General features: G+C 41.9%; 3 protein-coding genes across 3 annotated transcripts; all 3 read left to right on the forward strand.

The window, feature by feature from the left end:
• Window positions 1-3,800: 3,800 nt before the first annotated feature.
• Window positions 3,801-6,837, forward strand: LOC117613550 (E3 ubiquitin-protein ligase WAV3-like). The gene is made up of 2 exons (XM_034342159.1): window positions 3,801-4,668; window positions 4,790-6,837. Exons 1-2 carry the CDS (start codon window positions 4,315-4,317, stop codon window positions 6,647-6,649), a joined length of 2,214 nt encoding a protein of 737 aa, XP_034198050.1. The 5' UTR covers window positions 3,801-4,314; the 3' UTR covers window positions 6,650-6,837.
• A 5,073-nt stretch (window positions 6,838-11,910) lies between these two features.
• On the forward strand, window positions 11,911-14,958 carry LOC117613552. The gene has a single exon (XM_034342160.1). It carries the CDS (start codon window positions 11,911-11,913, stop codon window positions 14,956-14,958), a length of 3,048 nt encoding a protein of 1,015 aa, XP_034198051.1.
• Window positions 14,959-17,521: 2,563 nt separating this feature from the next.
• On the forward strand, window positions 17,522-18,559 carry LOC117613553 (uncharacterized protein K02A2.6-like). Its single transcript, XM_034342161.1, has one exon. It carries the CDS (start codon window positions 17,522-17,524, stop codon window positions 18,557-18,559), a length of 1,038 nt encoding a protein of 345 aa, XP_034198052.1.
• The last annotated feature ends 186 nt before the right edge of the window (window positions 18,560-18,745 follow it).

Here is an 18,745-nt window from a genome sequence, read left to right on the forward strand (position 1 = left end):
TAAGCCTCTTCTATTTAAAAAATAAATTATTTGGTATTTGAAAATCACGTTTATGTAACGTATATCTAAAATATATGTTGACGGAAACACAAATGACTGATTCATGCTTTAAATATTTGCCACAAATGATGGATTAATTTGAGCTCTATGAGCAATGGAAACCCCTATAAAGGAAATCCAACAACTACAATGTGGATGAATCGTGACCATTGACATAGAGGAGGAGGATAATTTATGACTTTTATAGCAAAGAACACTAATAAAAATCGTATCTAAACCCAAGTATTCTTGTAGTGATGCAACAATATCACGTAAATTGCAACATGTGTATATCAATCACTGAAACTTTTGTGGCGGTTTATACCTTACCCACAACGAGTCAAAGTTTGATTCTTGCCCATCCTTTTACTTGAATAAAAAAGATGTTGAATATACTAATTTTTGGTGTTGGAAGATTGAATGGTAAGAGGACAAGTTGTGGTTTACTACTACTTTCGTAGGCAACTTTTCAACATTATATATACATGTTAATTAGTGTATAATATAAAATGCTATTATGAGTCATTTTCAAGTAATAAGAAATCTTTATCCCCTAATTTGTGTTTAATATAATCATGCCATCTTTTCTGGTCCAAAAATTCCACTTTATTCCTCACCCGATCGTATGATGTGATGCGAGTTAGAATTAATCATGACAATAATTATGAAAAAACAACAAATTAAGGCATCATATTACAACAAATAAAAGTAAAAGTTGCATAGAAAATCAACACAACTACATTAGCTTTGTTATTTTATTGGAGATATGTGAAATCCATTAATTAGTAGGTCCTCTTGTTTGTGTATTATATTTCTTCTGATAGAAACGTCTTTGTTTGGATTTGCAAAGAAACTCAATTCAAAATGAAAAAGAACATGGGACTTGCTTAGAAAAATAAAATATAAAAAAAAATTAGTAAAAAGGAAAGAAAAAGAAACTGGATTTAGAAGTATCTCTCGAGACAAACAAAACCATTCCTTTCATGATTTGTTAGTTCTTACTTATTCATCATCATGAATATGCGGTCAACAGCTTTGACTGAGTTGGGCTAGATTAGATTGTGCCACGTGGAGATAGAGCTAAACACATAGAGGCGATGATGATATGACGACGATGAGTAATCCCACATGGTATGCTAGTGCTACGTTGGCAAGTAAATGGGGCCCACGCGGGAAGTAGCTTAGCTTTGAAGACCACTAAAACATAACAACCTCGGTACTCACGATCATCAGCTGACATGCATGCATTAAGTTGTTGACTGCAGCATACGTAACAAGAACTAAAAGAGCCCACTGCCCACTGACCTGACCACCCCCCCCTTTAATAACAAATTATTTTGAAATTTGTGTACCAGATATTAGATCAAATCAGACTTATTCAACGGTAATTAGTGTATGATAAATTTACATTTATTTAATGGTAATTAACTTGATGGTAATGTTGGCTTAGGTAATGATGTCGTTTTATTCTAATCAATGGGTGACTAGAAGCGTGTTATTTTCATGCATATAGTTAATAGAGCTTGGAGTAAATATGTCTTGCTCTTGTACACATGTAATTATCTTATTGGGGTGTATAATATGTATTCCCACATGTACAAATGGGAGAATCTTGAAAAAGAAAGAGCATATTTTGTTAATGATTGTATATTGACATTATGCATGAATTAGCAATATTAGATAAGTATGTCACATGATATATCATGACATTATTCAATTTTTTTTAATTTTTAGAGAGAAAGCTACACATAATACTGCATACTTTGTTTCATCGACCGACATTATTTAATTACCCATTCAAAGAATCAAATATTTTCATTGGAGCTTAAATTTGACAAAGTCTAAAACCACAGCCTATCATTTGAAACTTTCAAAAAGATCACATTCCAAGCTGTTTACCCAATTAGTAAGCAGTTTAGTCAATTAATTAATTAATAACAAGAAGAAGAAATTGTCCAAGACTCAGAGATTGAGTGTTGTCTTAGAAAATAAAAGCAAAAGCAGAAGCAGAACAAAAATAGTTAAAGCATCACTAAAATCTAAATGACCTACGTACATTTGTGGCCAATCAATCCAAAACTGCCAAACAAAACACACACACACTTATCTCCCACACGGAAGTCATCCACGAGAAGAAACTTTCTAATCCAAATAACTAAACAAATGGTTAAAGCCACTTTTTACTTTGCCTAACTTGATTTGAAAAATATTAAATTAAAGTTGGTAATTAAGAATGATTAGGTTCAGATTAGGCTTTGATACTTTATTCTTCAAGGAGTTGACATTTACAGAAGCTCTTTCAGCCTTGGACCTGAAGAAAAACGTCAGCACTGGAAGGAAGAGGGCTAGGGTTTTGTAGCTAACGGCGTTGGACTATTCACAGACCTATACGGGTCCCACGTGAGGGTCGAAATTATTGACCATTCATGACACAGTCACTCTTTGCTGTCAAAATCACACTGTGCCACTGTGATGCTCTTTTTTTTTGGTTTTTGGGGAAGGTACTCTGGTACTATTGCACTCGCAGCTCTCTATAAATATATATAAAATATTGTCATTTCATTGCCTTGGTTTGCTAAGTCCACATTGTTTACCCAAAAAGAGGAAAAGTACACAAGTAATTTACAGTTTACTTGGAGTGCTTGAGTTTTGGAAGCTTTTGCTCTATAAATTGGGTTCAATAATGCAGCTTTATGGGATTGTGGTATAAAAGGGAGGTGGAGAAAGACTTTCGTGAAATGCCATCTTTGGTCAGTAACGTAAGAACGTGTCATTATATATTTGATTGGGAATATACGCAAGATTTTCTAAGAGAAGTGGTGTAGATGATTAACTTGTATTGCTGTTGCATCCTTAAATGTTCACGAGATCAACATCCCCCTAGACTTGTTAGAGTCAATCGTGTATGAACGAGTCATTGATGTGTTATTAGAATCGAATTATGAATATTGACTTGTTCGTTGATTATAAATATAATTTACAATTTGAACAAATGAGAGAAATTAGAAAAGATAAGATAAAGATATTATATTGTACGCATGTAAAGAAGGTTGAAATTAACTTAAACCTTTAGAGCAGTAGTAGGTAAAGAAGAAAGAGAGAAAAAGACATGTTATCGGCTACATACCTTTAAGGATAAGGGAAGATGACTGAGAGCACATTCCGTCACAAGGAAATATAAAGGTACCCAATAACCACATATAATTCTCATGACATCATATGTTAGATTGTCGTGGATATCTTATATAAAAGTCTAGATATTTCTTTGTTTTCAAATTAATTAAAATTTTATCTTATGATTCAATAACGACAAATAATGTTCAAAGAATAAATAAAATGACTCATAAAGCGACACGCCATAAAAGAATGAAACTATATAAAGTTTGATTTGGATAAGTCTAAACCTAAAGTGTGAAGGTAACCTTTGGAACTTTGACACATATTACAACTCTAGATCTTGTCAAATCCTGGAAAAATTTAACTAGATGGGTTTTTGTTTAAGTATATACTTACCATATCATCCCCACCTATTATCTCTCCATACACTCCATTTTTGACTTTTTAACCATCCCACTTGCTCTGATTCCGTATGTTCTCCACATTTCCTTTTTCACCCTACCTGTAGGCTACAGTAGGAAGTGTCATTTCCACGAGGATCACGTGACCTAAGCTTGCTGCTGCCACAATGGAAGCAGGCGCGTGAGACAGGTCTGTACATAAAGGAGCATGGAGCATATAAAGCCATGGATGTGGATGATATAGAGGTGAGGTGGGTGGTGGTTACCGAGGGTAAAATCCTAATTACCTTTTCCAATGAATATTAAATAAATATCGAATTTCATTAAACCTCTGATCACGTAAAGAAGCAGTAGATCTCTAGTCTTTTGGTTGCAGAGATCTTTTTGGTGCTATCAATGGAAAAGAAAGAGAAAAAACAAATAAAAAGGCAAAAGAGTGAGAGGGGTCTGGTCTGAGTCTGATCTGTGTAGACTCTATACTTCCTCTTCCTCTGTATTCTTTCTTTCTTATTAAATCCTTCCCACCCCACTAGTTTGTCTCATTGCTTTTTTCTTTTCATTTGATCCCATGCTCTAAATTCCATCCTCCCCTTTTGTCTTCTCCACTTTTCTCTTTTATCTTCTTCTTCCTTCTTCTTCCTCAACAAAGGTAGAGGCCATAGATTTTGATAATATCAGAAAGAGAAAACAGAGCCTACCCATCTACTGTGCTTCTTTCTTTTTCTTTTTTATGTTCTTTTTTGGGTTGAATTAAAAAATGGGTACTGGTTGGAGACGAGCCTTCTGCACTACAATCCCTCGAGATCCAGCAGATCAAACCAGAGTATCAGAGAAGCAGCAGAGAAGCCCAAGCCCAAGTCCCAGAAGCTGTACGAGGCTTGGTTTCTTCTCCAGTGGCAGCAGCAACCCTTCTACTCCGAGATTGCAATCTCAGCCGGTGATCTCATCCCAGAGCTCCATTGATGACCATGAAAGCCCCAGGCTGCTTGAATGCAAAACCAGTAGTAGCACTCCCAAGAGTACAAGAACTTCCTTTCTCTCCAGCTCAAACCCAACTTCTCCTCGATCCCCTCTCAAGCTCTCCCTCTTCAGAAACAGCTTCAAATTTCGAGTATACAACTCTCTTAATTCACCCATTTATTTTATTTGCTACCCAATGATTTTTATTTATTTATTTATTTGTTTGGCTTATTGGGTTTTTGAATTTTCGTTTTCTGCGGGGACTTTTGCAGAGCAACTGTGGGATTTGCTTGAACAGCGTGAAGACAGGGCAGGGCACAGCCATATACACAGCAGAGTGTGGTCACGCCTTCCATTTCCCTTGCATAGCTGCTCATGTGCGCAGCCATGACAGCCTCCTCTGCCCAGTCTGCAACTGCACATGGAAAGACGTCCCTCTCCTCGCCATCCACAAAAACCTCAACCAATCCCGAAACGACGTCGTGGAGCCCACCAAACCCAAGCCCAGGGAAGTGGAGAAGAAGATAATAGTGGAGGCCGCCTCACCCAGAGCCTCATCGAAGCCATTGTACGACGACGACGAGTCTCTTTTCTCTCCCACATCACGGATCATCCCTATACCAGAAGCCGACGATGAAGACGAAGACGCCACAGACCCATTCCCCGAAAACGACGACGTCGAGGAGTTCCAGGGCTTTTTCGTCAATCCGAACCCTTCATCTTCCGACGGGCGAATCAACGGCCGAGATATCAGAACCAATAATGTCCAGGTCAGGATTTTACCCGAGTCCGCTTTACTCTCGTCGGGTCGGGGCTTCGACACCTACGTCGTGGCTTTGCGGGTCAAGGCTCCTCCGCCCTCAGTTTTTAACACTTCGCGTCGTGTTTCGATCGATTTGGTGACGGTGCTCGACGTCAGCGGAAGCATGACCGGCGCGAAGCTCCAGATGCTGAAACGCGCCATGCGTTTGGTCATTTCGTCGCTCGGCTCCAACGACCGGCTTTCGATTGTCGCATTTTCAGCTACCACGAAGCGGCTGCTGCCGTTAAAAAGAATGACGGCTCACGGTCAACGTTTGGCCAGGAGAATCGTTGACCGGCTTGTGTGCGGTCAGGGGACCAGTGTTGGCGATGCATTGAGGAAGGCGACTAAAGTGCTTGAAGATCGGAGAGACAGAAATCCGGTTGCCAGTATCATGCTCTTATCGGACGGTCAGGATGAGAGGGTGAAAATTTCAGCCCATCAGCGTCAGGGATCCGGCCACGTGTCGGCTACCCGATTCGCTCATATTGAGATCCCGGTTCATGCTTTCGGGTTCGGTGAAACCGGCGGCTACAGCCAGGAGCCGGCTGAGGACGCGTTTGCCAAATGCGTTGGGGGAATTTTGAGTGTGGTGGTGCAAGACTTGAGAATTCAGCTCGGCTTCGATTCCGGCTCGGCTCCCGCTGAGATTGCAGCCATCTATTCGTGCAATGGAGGGCCTGCGGTGCACGGTTCAGCTTCCGTGCGGCTCGGCGACTTGTACGCCGAGGAAGAGAGGGAGCTGCTCGTTGAGCTGCGTGTTCCCCGAGCTTTGGCTCGCGGGAGCCACCATGTTATGTCAGTCCGGTGCCTATATAAAGACCCGGCTACTCAGGAGATTGTGTACGGGAAAGAGCAGGCGCTTTTAGTACCTCTCGCTGATGCCGTTCGATCAGCTTCCGGTCCAAAGATCGAACGATTAAGAGGGCTTTTTATAACCACACGTGCCGTAGCCGAGTCACGGAGATTGGTTGAGCATAACGACTACTCTAGCGCGCATCATTTGCTTGCATCGGCTCGGGCTTTGCTCCTAAAGTCGAAGTCTGCATCGGCTGAGGAGCACGTACGCGGCTTGGAAGCTGAGCTGGCGGAGCTGCATTGGAGGAGACAGCATAAGATCATGGAGGAGCAGCAGCAGATGCTGATGATGATCCAACGGCGGAGGGGTGGCAGCAGCAGCGAGAGGGAGATAGCCGTGGACGAAAACGGGGAGCCGCTTACGCCGACATCAGCGTGGAGAGCGGCTGAGAAGCTGGCTAAAGTGGCTATGATGAAGAAGTCGTTGAATAGAGTGAGCGACTTGCACGGCTTTGAAAATGCTAGGTTTTAATATTTATTTCTAGAGGGAAAATAAAACAGCATTTTTTCCTCTTTAATTTTATTTTTTGTAATTTTAAAAAATGGATAATATGATCATTATATAATAGGGACAAGGTGGTAGTAGACGGGCGCGACCCTCACTCATTGGGTGTTTTTTGGTTTTGTTGCTTTTCTTTTTCAGTCCTTTTTATTTTGAGACATTTCCATTTGCATGATGAACCGAAAGGGGCAGAATGATAGGTGGGTTAGCAAAGGACTGAATTAGTGAATAAAGTAGGGTGAATGATGGATTCAAAATGATGAACAAATCATTAACTTTAAATAAAAATCATAACTTATCAATATTTCAAGGACAAATTACTTTAGATCCTTCTAGCTTTCTAGGAGACATGAAGGTCTTGTACCCTAATTTTTCCTTTTTGTATATCATCATCAGGCTCCCTTCTGTCCTCATCAACTCAAACCGAGAAATCCAACGACACCTCATTCGATAAAAACTTTCCGTTCGAAAAAAAGTAGTCTAAAAGTTATAGCCCTAGTCATTTTTGAAACGACTCTCTCCGTTCCTCTTTTTGCCTCATATTCTCTCACCATCTTCTGCCCACTCCCAAAAAGAAAACCCAGTCCAATACCAACTCCTCAAAACCACTATCTAGGTTGCATAAGTAGCTCAACCGTGATCAAACATGGCAAATGACTAGCTAGCTTCACTGAAAAAATTTCACGCTCAAAATCTCCCCCAAAAGGCTCTTTTATTGAACAATATTTTCAAAATTATTAGTGTTATTCCAAAAAGGTTTGCACTCTAACCCACTAAAGTTATTCTGATCACTATGTCCCCTTTATCAAGCACACAAGATACACACGGTTGCAGCAAAAATCTGCAAGTCCCACACGGCCTGGTGGTATTTCCGCAACTGTAACCAAAGGGTTCTTCACTTCTCAGTGGTGATATATTTTTTTTTGGCCTGCAAGAAATCAACACTTAAGTTTGTAAATATTCTGTCAACATTTCAGTTTTAATTTCGCTAAAGAAAATCTTATGTAACATGAAAGAAGGAGAAAAACTTTCAAAATGGGTCCGATTAGAATAGGTTAATGGTTCGATCTTTTTCAATGTGAAAAAAAACCCTTCTACTGTAAAATTTTCTCATATTTTATTTATTTATCTTTTAATTGAGGAAATGCACAGCATACTAAGATAGGCTAGTAGGGTAAAACATACCTCGCTCAATGCAAAACATTTTCTTCTTCTTAAAATTTAGTATTTAATGTAAAAAAAGTTAAAGGAATTCAAAAGAAAAAAAAAAGTAAAAGAAATTGAAAAAATGTCAAAACTCCATTTGTCTTGAGGATAAGTTCCTCCTCAATTTTAAGAAGTCAAGTTTTATCCGTTATATATAATGCATGCTATTTTATTAGATAAAGAAAATTACTGTTATCAAAATCTCCCACATCTTGGGATAAATATGTTACGAAATTACATGTGAAAAGTAAGAAAATAAAGAAAATTATTTCGTCCAGTGCACATGTCTAATGTGTGTATTTGTATATTAAAAGAAACAGGGGCGGAGCTGAAAGAGTCGCTCTTTTATAAAAAATAGTCAAAATTTACTCTATACTTTCATAAATGTCAGTTTTTATAAAAACTTTTAAAAATAGCCAAAAACTCACTTAAATAGACTTAAATACCCTCAAAATTAAAAACAAACAAAAGAAAGAATGAAGCCTGAATTCATGATTACGATACAAAACATATTAGGAAGTTCAGTGTTTGAATCTGGGTTTGGCTTGCTGCCATCTTAATGTCTTCTCTTTAATAAAAGACAGATTTGGACAAAAAATAAAAAAAATTCTTTTGTATGCTTATTTTTTGCTACATTTTTTTCTTCTCCCAGTAATATAATTATCAATCTGTTTTATTATAATTGAACTGAATTTCATTTATAGTTGGTGAATTGAATTTCATATGATTGAAAACGGCTTTTGGGAAGGGGAGGTTGAATTGAGGTCCGGGAGGGTGGGGAAAGGGGATAGTGATATGAGAGAGAGTCATTCCTCCCCTTTCTCCACCCTTTCAAACAACGAACCATTTCTATCTCTCTCTCTTTGAACTACAATGCAAATGGTCTGAATCAATTTTAACTCTTTTGATGGCACTTAAGTCTATTTAAGTGGACTTTTTGCTATATTTGAAAGTTTTTATAAAAATTGACATTTATGAAAATAGAGGGTAAATTTTGGCTATTTTTGATAAAAACTCCTCGTTTCTAGGGTTTTCCTTCTAGACAAGCCTAGGGTTTGCCTTCTAGTCCAGCGGCAGCCATTAGGGTTTGCCTTCTAGTCCAGCGGCAGCCATTAGGGTTTGCCTTCTAGTCTAGCGGCAGCCATTAAGGTTTGTGTAGTTTCTGTTACCTGCCTTCATAGATGCTTCCATGGCCTCGCTTGTCTTGTTCTCTCTGTTGCGGTTGGATATAGGCTCAAGCGATCACTAGGGTTTCGGACTAGGAACATGCCAACACATAAATCTTGCCTTAACAGTTATAATGAAAGACAAATTTTTTTTTTAAAAAATAAAAAATCTGGGATTTGAGCGTGTTTAGAAGGTAACCCCCCGTTGAGGACGTGGATTCCTCAAAAAAGATTACCGGGGATGGGGGCGAGGAAGAGAACAGGGATGGGTAGCAAGGGCTGGGATAGTATTGCAATACCTGGTCGTGAATCGACCCTTTGACAGCCCTGTCATAGCCCATCTAAAGAATTATTATTAATTATAATATCAAAATATGTGATTTAAAATGAAATTGACAAAACATAAATGGTAGGTTTCAGAAATTACACTAACACCCATTCCGTTATTTTTACACTTGTTTTCACACTAACATACATGAGGTTTGAACTTGTATTCACAAAACCCATTCAATTAATTTTACACCTAAAAATTGTTCGTATCATAAATAAAAATTTCTCCACATAAACCATAAAGATTGCACATACACTCCTAAGATAGACCTGACTTGGACTAAGTCATGTCCTAGATTTGGTAAGGTGTTGGACTAGGAGCTGGAGCACCATCCGATGTATGGATGGTGGAAACTGTTTGGGCCTAAATTTGGCACACCCAAGAGAAATCCAAGAAGAAGGCCCGTGGTAAGAAACACATACCCAAAACCCAAAAGGCCCAAAGCATGGAAAGCCGACATTTGGGCTTTAAAAGATCAGCCCACAGAATTTGTTTGGATTCAAACCCAAGAAACTAAACAAATATATCCCCCACGTGGCTACCTCAGCTATTGAGAGGGTCAACATTTTCAACTAGAGTTTTTATGGGAAGAGACGTCTCCGGGAAACTGCCGACAGGAAATCAAGAAGCCCACCTATTTTCAGAGATTTGTTTTGCCCCGAAAACAATAATCCATCTTTTAAAAAGGATTCACAGGCCATGCCTTCTCAATTAGAACAGGAAATAAGGAATTATTCAGAAAGTACAGAAGAAAACCAAACCGCCATGGAAAGCACACACAAGCGTTGGCGTTGGTTGAAACAAAAAAAAGCAGTCACCCAGGGAACTAGGGAAGGGATCACTGGAGACTATTGAGAACTTGTCTGCCACGGTTGATAAAGATCTTTTCTAAAAAAAAAATCTTTTGCCGCCCATTTAAAAAATTAGAAAACACCTCCAAAAGAGGATGTCTTATAAAAACAGAAGCAGGCAAGGAAAAAAAAAGGACAATCAACTCATCAATCAAAAACACAACACCAAGAAAAAGCCAAGAGCTCACTTGAATTCCAAAATTCAGACTTAGAAGACAAGTCTTCTAGAACGAGACTCCTCGTTACAAATTTGGTTCAGCAAAAGCCAAGACAAGCAGAGTTTGAGTTTTCACAGACGGGGAGACCCCAGAAAACTCAGGACGAGTCTTATTCAAGCAGAACAACTCTCGTAGTACGATCCTTAGCTCATCAGACAATCGAGAATAGCCACTTCTGTCCCTTTCAAGCAGGAGGAATTGCAGTTCTGCCTATTCAAAAGGCCTCACAAAGCGTGAAGAAAACGTAAAGCTCTGCCAAAATCCAACTTTGGTATCGATTTGCAGGTCAACCTAGCATTTGAAGTCACAAAGCAGTGCGGACCAATCCAGATATGTCCAGTCCAGCCTACAGCAGAGTCTTCCATTCAAACGGAAACGAAGTTCCGACGGTCCTCTAACTTGTCTAGAGTTAAATATGTGTATTTATTATCTCGCAAAAGGCAGTTCTGCCTAAAACAGTCCACTTCTATCAAACACTTCTGGCCAGAACAGCCGTTTTCTTTATATACTGAGATAAATTATGAAAGTCCTTCCCAGCCTAAGGCAAGAAAAGAACTTACTTGGGAGATATTCCTCACCCAAATTCACAATCGTTTGATTTTTAGAAGTCAGTAACTTGGGGCGCAAGTTATCTATTCTAAAAAAAAGTCTGCTAGAATTCACGTTGCTAGCAGTGGCACGCTCGCACACCAAAGAAAGCTGACTCGCTTGACCAGTACATGGTCTCCAAGCCAGTGGGGAACTTCGCCCTTCCATCACAGGAGCTAAACGCGAAAACGGGTGAACAATTTGGCACGCCCAGTGGGACATCTCGGTATACATACTTCAGCAGAACCGTTCACAGGTTTACACATACAGGAAGCTCTAGCCAAAATTCATACTAGATATGGAGACAAACCAGATGGCTCGCAGGGAAGGTTCCGGGTCAGAAGAAAGCGACGCCAGACAATCAGCTCGCGGCAGCACAGGAAGTAGACATTCTGGAACTAACTCCAGAAGGATGAATCAAATACAGGATTCAATACTCCGGCAAGAAGCCACGGTCCAAAGGAGCCAAGACACTCTCAATAATATGACAGCAATGATGCAATGGCAGGGTAACAGGCAGTTCCGGAAAGACCGAGAGAGCGCCATGGCCAGAGTCCAAAACCCCGATGCTGTAGTCCAGCAGTTGGATCTCCCTCATGGTCCTCCACCAGGACTGGCATGGCCATACCAGGAAAATCCTTTAGTTGCATAGATAGCTGGAGTACCAGATCACAGAGAAGTCCAGGCTGGTCCAAGGGAGGGAATCCTTCCTGATCAAGAGCAGGAGGTCCCAGTCCGACCAAATGACCTTGTATTGGTTCAGCAGAACCAGCCAGAACCTCAGCCCATTCCACCCTTGGTGGTCCAGCGTGACCAACCTTTGGCATTTCAGCCAGAACCACCAGCTGTATTACCATATAGACCCAGAAGGATGGACCCTAATCCATTCCCTCCACCCGCAAGAGGGAGAAGGGGCAGAGGGGGCAATAACCTTTTTGCTAACCAGGACAGGAATAGACCGGGGGCAGACTGGAGAAATCACCCAGATATCGAAGAGCAGGAAGGACACAGAGAAGAACCTCCACTCAGACCATACAGAATGGAGCCCAGAATCGATTACATTCAGGCAGAACAGGGACAGAATCCTCCCCCCATCAACGCTCTGAATGATATAGGGACATTGCAAAGAATGATCAGGGAAATCATGGAACCCGAGGCCAGAAGAGGTGAAAGGCCTATATACAGGAAACCATATCCAGCCTGCATCGATCAAATACCGTTACCTCCAGGCTTCAAAGTACCAAACTTCACCTTGTTCAACGGGGAAGATTCCCATGCTTCCTCAGTTGAACATATAGGCAGGTTCTCCGTCCAATGCATAGCTATTGAGAACAACCCTTTGTTGAAACTAAGACTCTTCGGGAATTCTCTCTCTGGACAGGCTTTCACCTGGTATACTAGCCTGCCAGCCAATTCTGTACAGACTTGGGAACAGATGGAGAACGTCTTCCATGACTACTATTACAGGATCCAGCCAGAAGTCACCATCAGTGACTTGGCCGCCCTCAAGCAAAGCGAAGATGAACCAGCCCAAGACTTCATAACCAGGTTCAGAAAGCTTAAAATGAAGTGCCGGATCCCCATGGAGGAAAGACATTTCATCCAGATGGCCCAGGCTGCCCTTAAAATCTCTCTCAGAAAGAGGTTCGACGGGATATTATTCGGGGACCTGGCAGAATTGGCTGATAAGGCTTCCAAGTACGAAGAGCTGCTCAGAGAGGAACAGCAGCGAAGGAACTCCTCTAAAGGCACTTATTACAAATCCCCTTCCTCTTCGGTCCACCTAATTGGGGTGGAATCACAGGAGGACACAGAAGAGGCAGAAGAGAAGGAGGTTTCGGTGGCCGAAATGGCAAAACTAAAACATCCTATTAGTTGCAAAGCCCTTACAAAGCCACCTAAAGACCAAAAGCCACCACCATTCACGGGAGGATTCGTTCCCAACAAGCCAATACAGAACAAAGTGTACTCTTTTGATTTAACCAAGGTTGATGCTTTGTTCGATGAAATGCTGCTGCAGAAGGCAATAGAAACGCCTCACAGAATACCCAAGCCGGAGGAACTCAAAGGGAGACAGTACTGCAGGGGGCACAACTCTTGGAACCATTCCACCAATAGTTGTGTCGTTTTCAGGGACGTGATACAAGAAGGAATAACGGCAGGAAGATTGAAACTGGCGGAAAAACCCCCATCGGTCACGACAGATCCTTTCCCTCAACCACAAGTCAACATGGTTAACTTAAATTGGCCAGAACAGAGGGAAACTCAGCCAATGACAGATACTAGTTGTAGCAGAGGCAGAAGGATCATAAGGGAGACCAGCCAGAAGCCAAGAGCCACCATATCAGCTGGGATAGTCCTTTGTAGCAGGTGCAAGTGTGAAACAGAGCTAGAAGTCGTTCTAGACAAACAGAATCAACCCACGCCTAGTGTCTTTGACAGGATTGGAACCTCACCCCAGGGCAAAGCAAGGCACAGGAGCCATTTCAGACCTTCACAATACGGCGAAAGGAAGGTAGAACAGCACAGGAAGGAGACATCAATCGGGGCACCCGAGAATGGAAAGCCCTTGGCAACAATCATAGAGGGCAGGTGGTATTCCGTAGGGAAAAGCGGCAGGCCAACCATGGAGCTAACCAGAACTCAGAGAAGGAGAACCCAGAGGCAATACCGCACATACCTCAAGAGCCAGGATAAAACTCAGGTACATATAGAGACCAATTCTTCCAGGAAGGGAAAGAATCCCGAAACAATGCCCCAGGCAGAACAGGAAGCTTGTCGCCCAAGAAAGCTACCGGAAGCAGAACCTCCGACCAGATCTCCTGTCCATCCAGCCTCCTCGTCTGGCAGTCAACCCAACACCTTGCAGGCACAATGGAAATCCGAGCCTACCCCGCAGCAAGGGAAAGATGACCCCACGGAGGGATATGAAGAGGAACAGGTGGACTATGGAACATTTGCAGAAGGACAGAATGAACCCCTCGGAACTGAAGAACAAGATGATTGGACCGAAGAATACGGGGAAGAACTGATGGAATTTGGGGAAGAATTGGATGCTGAAACAGGGGCTTTTGGCGCAGAGTTAGAAGACTTACTACAGAGTGACCTGGGAGTTAATATGGTGTTCATCCTGCCAGAAAAATTCAGGGCCACCGAGGGACAGGAAAGCACCTTGGAAGGAGATGTTTTCTCTCAGGAAAGCTTTGAGTGCAAACTGGCGGAAACAAATGAGAAGCCAGAACAACAGGCAGACAGCCCCAGAACAGGCGGAACTGCCAAAAACCTAGCTACGGAGCGGTGTTATTTTCCCAAACCAACCAGAGAAATGGCAAACCATCTCAGGCCTTTATTTATAACAGCAAACCTCGGAGGCATCCCTATTTCCAAAATCATGATAGATGGAGGTGCAGCCATTAATCTACTACCCCACAGAATGCTGAGCAAAATGGGCAGAACAGAGAGGGACTTGATTCCAACACGTTTGACCGTCACCAACTTCGCTGGGGGCATCACGAAAATTCATGGCATCTTAGACGTGGATGTCATAGTTGGAAGCAAGGAATTAAAAATAGCATTCTTTGTGATAGACACTACTTCCACCACTTACAATGCACTACTTGGCAGGGATTGGATTCACCAGAGCCTTTGTGTCCCTTCCACTCTCCACCAGCAGCTAGCACTATGGAATGATGAAGGCCAAATGGAGATTGTAGAGGCCGATCCACGGCCATTCCTACCCTCTGCCATGTGTCTTGAAGCAAGGTATTATCATGACGACCTCGGTCCTTTTACTTTCTTTGGAGTCAACCAGACCGGCCGCCCCCATGGTGTCACGGCCCAAAGGCTCATTGAAGAAGGTCTAGCCAATTCCATGGAGGACTGGAATAGACCTTTCTACGCTAAAAACTCTGATGATTAGTCCCAATCAACTGGACAAGGATCGAGCTACAACAATCCGATCCATCACAAAAAGATTGTTGATATACTGGGAAGAAAGGAAGTTTTTTACACAGAGTCCAGCCACCAATATGGCAGAATTCACTCACGAAAGTACGAAGGAGCAAGAAGAGGAAGTTTTGCAGGAAGAAGTATTGGATTTTGCCCCAGCAGCATTGGATGACTCCCTGCCAGAAGTGGAGGATCCTCTACAAGAAATAAACTTAGGGACAGAAGAAGATCCAAGACCTACTTTCATCAGCACACTCTTAGAAGAACCACTCAAGTCTGAACTCATGGCACTTTTGCAGGAGTTCAGAGATTGTTTTGCTTGGCACTATCACGAGATGCCAGGACTGGACAGACAGCTAGTAGAGCACAAACTGCCAATCAAAGATGGCTACCTTCCAGTTAAGCAGGCTAGGAGAAGAATGTCCATGGACACAGAACTGAAGGTCAAGGAAGAAATAGAAAGGCTGCTCAAGGCAGGATTCATCAGACCAGCCATCTATGCCGATTGGCTAGCAAATATTGTACCTGTTCTCAAAAGAAAAACAGGGGCAGTTAGAATCTGTGTGGATTACAGAAATCTGAATGAAGCATCTCCCAAAGACGAATATCCTATGCCAATGGCAGACATGCTAATAGACGGAGCTCCTCATAACCAGATGCTATCTTTCATGGATGGCAACGCAGGTTATAACCAGATCATGATGGCAGAACAAGACATCCACAAGACAGCCTTCATGTGTCCAGGGCATATAGGTGCTTTCGAATATACTGTAATGCCTTTCGGTTTAAGAAACGCGGGTGCTACCTATCAAAGGGCAATGAATTCCATCTTTCATGATATGATAGGACATTCTTTGGAAGTATACATAGATGATGTAGTGATTAAGTCCCCCAAGGAAGGAAACCACATATCAAGTCTAAGGAAGGCATTTCTAAGAATGAGGCAGCACAAGCTAAAAATGAACCCCAAAAAATGTGTTTTTGGAGTTCAGGCAGGAAATTTCTTAGGATTCTTGGTTCACCAGAGAGGCATAGAAGTTGACAAGAATAAAGCAAAGTCCATCATGGAAGCCCTACCACCTCGGAACAAAAAGGAACTTCAGAGTCTCCTAGGAAAAATCAATTTTCTAAGGAGATTCATATCCAATTCTGCAGGAAAGATTCAGCCTTTTTCTTCCTTGTTAAAGCTAAAGCAGGAACAAACATTCAAATGGGAAGAACAGCACCAACGGGCATTCCAAGAAATAAAAAATTACCTCTCAAATCCACCAGTTCTGTCCCCACCAAAGAGAGGCAGACCACTCAAACTCTATGTATCTGCATCAGAAGTATCCATTGGAAGTCTGCTAGTCCAGGACAACAAGGAAGGAAAGGAGCAGGCAGTTTACTATCTAAGCAGAACACTGACAGAAGTGGAGAGAAGGTATTCCGCAATAGAAAGGCTTTGTCTGGCCTTGTATTTTACTGCTGTAAAACTCAGACATTATATGCTGCCACACACTATCTATATCATCGCCAAGACAGACTTGATCAAATATATGTTGACAAGACCAATGCTGAGAGGCAGAATTGGGAAATGGACTTTGGCTTTGACAGAATTCACCCTTAGGTATGTCCCCCAGAAAGCTGTCAAGGGGCAAGCTGTGGCAGACTTCCTAGCAGATCACCCAGGAGAGGAAATTGAAAACATGGACTCTTTGGACATAGCAAATGCAAATCTACTAACTAGGGCTCATGTTTGCCTTAACAATCCAATCTATTCGATTCATCTTACACCTTGGAAACTATATTTTGATGGATCAAAGACAGATAAGGCTTCAGGAGCCGGGGTTGTTCTGGAGGAACCATTGGGGGTCAGACATTGCTATTCCTTCCAATTAGATTTCCAGTGCACCAACAACAGGGCCGAGTATGAAGCTTTGATTATAGGGCTTGAAATGTTGGTAGAATTAGGAGTCCAATCCGTGGAAATCCTGGGAGATTCAATGCTTGTCTTAAAACAAATTGCTGGAGAATACAAGTGTCTGAATCCTTCCCTGGCTGTATATCTAGTAGCAGCTAGAAATCTGTTGACAGAATTTAGAGAAGCTACTTGGGAACACATCCCAAGGGAAGAGAACTTTGCAGCCAATGAACTGGCTCAGGTGGCATCAGGCATACAAATGCCCGAAGACTGCGTCCAGAGGATCATCAAGATAGGAAGAAAAAGTCTACCGTCGGTTTTGACTAGAGGAATGGAGATAGAAGTCAATTCTGCCTTAATCACTAAAGACGATTGGAGAGAGCCTATCATGACTTACTTGCAGTATCCCACTCTGCCCTCTGAGAGAAGAGTGAGAATCATGGCTACAAACTACCTCATGTGGAATGAAGATTTGGTCCGAAAAAGAAAAGATGAGGTGCTATTAAGGTGCCTCGGAAAGACAGAATATATGAAAGTCATGGGAGAAACCCATGAGGGGATCTGTGGAGCTCACCAAGGAGGAAGAAAGATGTGCTGGTTAATTAGAAGGTATGGCTACTTCTGGCCAACCATGTTGAAGGATTGCATCAATTATTCTAAGGGATGTGAAGCTTGTCAAAGGCACGGCCCAATCCAGCAGGCTCCTTCTGTTCCCATGAATCCAGTGGTAAAACCATGGCCTTTTAGGGGATGGGCAATGGATCTCATTGGCAAAATCTATCCAGCCAGCAGCCAGCAGCATTGTTTTATCATTGTTGCTACGGACTACTTCACCAAATGGGTAGAGGCCAAGCCAATCAAAACCACAACTTCTCAAGAGATCATCACCTTTATAGAACAACAGATCATACAAAGATTCGGCATTCCAGAATCAATCACAACTGATAGGGGTTCTTCTTTCATATCTAGGGATATGCTAGATATGGCGGAAACATTCAAGTTCAAACTGCTTCAATCTACCCCTTATTATGCTCAAGCTAATGGACAGGCAGAATCAAGTAACAAGGTGATTATCAATATCATCAGAAAGATGCTGGAGAAGAATCCAAAGCAATGGCATGAAAAGTTGTCAGAGACTCTGTGGGCATACAGAACTTCAAAAAGAGAAGCAACTGGCATGACTCCCTATGCTCTAACCTACGGCCATGATGCAATTCTGCCTATGGAGATAGCAGTCCAATCTCTTAGAATTGCTCACCAACACCATCTCACAGGAGAAGACTACTCTCAAGCCATGTTACTTGAATTAGAAGAATTGGATGCAAGTAGGATTGACACCCTCAACAAACTCTTGGCAGGAAAACAGGCTGTGTCAAGGGCATACAACAAAAGAGTCAGAGACAAGAGTTTTGAAGAGGGAGAAATAGTCTGGAAGGCAATTCTGCCCCTTGGAGCACACATAGCTGGATATGGAAAATGGTCACCTACATGGGAAGGTCCTTTTGTGATTAACCAGATCCTCGGAATGGGGGCATATAGGTTGCAGGACAGAGATGGAGTTATTCACAATGCCCCAATCAATGGCAAATGGTTAAAGAAATTCCACCCAACCATGTGGGATTCACAAGCTGTGCAGACAGACCCCGGGATAGAGAAAGAGCAAGGCTAAACTTTGTCTATTTTATGAATCCATTTTTGCTTTAAAAGTAGTTTCGTTTTTACTTCCAAAAGGTATGTTTTGTTTACTACATCAAGGGTAAAATAAAAATAGTAAAATGCTGTTTGAAGGAAAAGCAGAGCAAACTTTATTTAAATAGCCACCATAGCGGCAAATTTGTCCAGGTAAATAAAGAAA

The sequence above is a fragment of the Prunus dulcis genome, unplaced genomic scaffold (assembly GCF_902201215.1).
Source record: "Prunus dulcis unplaced genomic scaffold, ALMONDv2, whole genome shotgun sequence".
Taxonomy (NCBI): Eukaryota; Viridiplantae; Streptophyta; class Magnoliopsida; order Rosales; family Rosaceae; genus Prunus; species Prunus dulcis.

Coding starts and splice junctions, on each gene's coding strand:
- LOC117613553 (XM_034342161.1), top strand. CDS start 17,522: ATGTTGAAGGATTGCATCAATTATTCTAAGGGATGTGAAGCTTGTCAA.
- LOC117613552 (XM_034342160.1), top strand. CDS start 11,911: ATGGACCCTAATCCATTCCCTCCACCCGCAAGAGGGAGAAGGGGCAGA.
- LOC117613550 (XM_034342159.1), top strand. CDS start 4,315: ATGGGTACTGGTTGGAGACGAGCCTTCTGCACTACAATCCCTCGAGAT. Junction 4,669..4,789: donor GAAACAGCTTCAAATTTCGA/GTATACAACTCT, acceptor GGACTTTTGCAG/AGCAACTGTGGGATTTGCTT.